General features: G+C 31.0%; 1 protein-coding gene across 1 annotated transcript in view; it reads right to left on the bottom strand.

Annotated features, from left to right (window-relative positions):
- TRIADDRAFT_61846 (uncharacterized protein) overlaps positions 1-2,753 on the bottom strand; it is a gene marked incomplete at both ends in the record, with an annotated part of 12,704 nt that extends 9,951 nt beyond the window's left edge. The window contains 3 exons of the mRNA XM_002117780.1: positions 79-143; positions 1,746-1,832; positions 2,297-2,753. Coding sequence (XP_002117816.1) covers positions 79-143; positions 1,746-1,832; positions 2,297-2,753 — 609 coding nt within the window. The remainder of the gene's footprint in view (positions 1-78; positions 144-1,745; positions 1,833-2,296) is intronic.

Here is a 2,753-nt window from a genome sequence, read left to right as displayed (position 1 = left end):
AATGCTCGCGATTAAAGGGGAACTAACGCTATCCACCTCCAGATTTGATATCGACGTCAATGAATTATCGGTACTCACTGAAGTATTTCCAATATCAGACGAGGGTTCCGACACAGCTATGTTGCTGCTGCTAATGCGAATATCTATAAATGAAATAAATTTAATACGGTGCATGCTAAATGTGAGCTACATTGACAAATCTAACGTGTAAGAAATTTCACAATTTTTTACTCCTATTTTCCTGCAAAACCAGATGTATGGTTTGTATTTACATCAGATTACAAACATAATGATCACACAATCTGTCGTTAAAATATTTCAGCATTGAATTTGATTTAAGACTAGGGAATTATAAAGATAATGCATACGATATTGATAGCTAGATGTTTTAGTAATTTCTAGAGTAATGCAAGCCATATTAGAATCAAAGCGCTATTCTAAGTAAATTACTCTAGGTTGTCTTGCGTATCGCCTTTGAATGCCGGTGATGCAACTTAAATGCTCACAATATAGTAGACCTAAAATTTTTAATTTTCTAAAGAATATTATGCTATAGCTGCCTATCCTTTATCCATAAGCATCTCTATTAACTTAACTGCTTTGCTTATATTCTACTTAATTCTAATGGAAATCATTAAGCCTTCTGTTTAAAATCTAATTTTTAAAGTATTTTCAATTTCCAGTCTATCCCTATCGTAAGCTTCCAATTAACTTCTAATTTATTTATCACATTCTCTCAATTATCATTACTGTTTAAAGATTTCACTTAATTCGTTATGTGATTTTAGTTACCAGTATTAATAAAACCACTTACTGCATGACGTGGTAAAATTTTAGAAGATTGAGTGCGTATTATACCGTAATAATGCTAAAATTTATAATTAGCATTATGATGTAACGATTGAAATTGTTATTATTGTCTTCACATACATTATTATAACTTTATTTTTCCCTTTAGTGTGTGACTGATTACCGTAAGCAATGCATAAAATATCTTATACCATCAAATAATTATAATGTTAGAATTTAAAATTATTATCATGATATAAAATTTCAATCATATATCCTAAATTCACTTTCCCCTTTATCGTGAAAATGAATGCCACTACCAATGCACAGATTAAATTAGGCCATGTAAATAAAATGTTGATACTATTTTGGGTTACCTGTGCCTTGGATGTGCGAAATGTAATAATGTTATGATGTCGTCAAACTCAGTATTTGACTATTATATAAGCTTTGCGCCTTAATAACATTTATAAGCATATAATCTCTCTATAGCTAGCTGGTAATATAAACTGATTACAATATTTGAATTCATATCCAATTTTGAGCTCATAAACAGTGTTTGTATAAAATTAAGAACATATTCTGTTTTCTACATATTGGCAAAGCCCTGTAAACTGAAATTGGCTACACCATGCTTATCTATTAAAACGTATACTAGGCCGGATAGTTTAAGAGCAATGCCTAAAGAAGAGACGTCTGTAGAATTTTTTGAGTCTTATACGAACTACCACATTTTGGATTTTGCTAAGCAAAGGAGCAAATACTAACTTCATATATTTGGAACTAGCGCTAGACAAGTCTAATAAAATTAGTAAGAAACATGAGAGATAGAGAAGTCTTTATGGTACTTGATTTACGATTTTAGTCTTATAGGATAGCAAATATTATATGTAGCTCATGTCTATCATACTTGTATTATACAAGTAAGAAAACAATGATAAATAGCCGTGTCTTACCTTCAGATGTTGATGAGATTGATACTTCATTCTTTATGCTTGATGTTATTTCACAAGTGTATGAGGAAGATCCCAGCGTGTATGCCTCTGTTTAGGACGCATGTTGATAAAAAGTAACTGTGATCAGCCCTCATTTACAGAACTCTTAATATCTAACTTTCATTTGATAATTATAGACTAAATTACCCAAAAGTGAATCTGTATTGCTAGTAATGATCATCAATAAATGTAAGATATCATAAAAGAAGAAAAGAAAAAAAATAGTGCTTTATCAATCAATTATCAGACGTCCCCTAACGAGTGGTAAAATGAATGATAGCTGCTTATAATGAATCCGATATACTAAAATTGAAAGCAATCCATCACTTAAATTTACTATTTAAGCATAGACAAGTAGTATAATTTGAATAGCATTAACGAATATGTAATTGAAAATAGAATAATAACATTCTATTTAGTGAAAATGGCATTGATGATCGATAAATTACTTTTCTACCATCGATGGTGACAAAACTATACAAATAACAATATTGGTTTTTTTTATATCTTACTTTTTTCGCAAATAAAATGATAATTCTGATAGCATGTGCGATCGAACCATAACCACTCTTGTGATACAGGCACAAGTGCGACGCATTCCTGATATAGTAAATCAGGACTGAAAGTACTCCATTTTGTATATCCAGTATCAACTAGCGAAAGATTGCTCTTAGTCCAACGATGACTAGACATCTTGTCATCGCCTACAACATCCCTTAAGCCACACCAAGTGGTATCGCTTTGTAGAATATATTTCTTAAGAAAGCATTGTTTACTCTCATTTTTTATCTCAACTAAATAGCTATCGTCATTTTTACAATAACTGGTAGCTACTGCGAAACTGGCAGAAATGGCTACATATTTTAGGCAAACGTCATTATATTGGGTCCATCCAATATCACAACTGGGTCCAAGTGATCTTGAAATCTCTATATTTGTATTAAGCATTAGAATTAGTATTGAAATCAT

This window comes from Trichoplax adhaerens, genomic scaffold (genome assembly GCF_000150275.1).
Source record: "Trichoplax adhaerens TRIADscaffold_30 genomic scaffold, whole genome shotgun sequence".
NCBI classification, from domain to species: Eukaryota; Metazoa; Placozoa; class Uniplacotomia; order Trichoplacea; family Trichoplacidae; genus Trichoplax; species Trichoplax adhaerens.
Note: the sequence above shows the minus strand (reverse complement) of the source record. Positions and strands in the feature narration are given on the sequence as shown.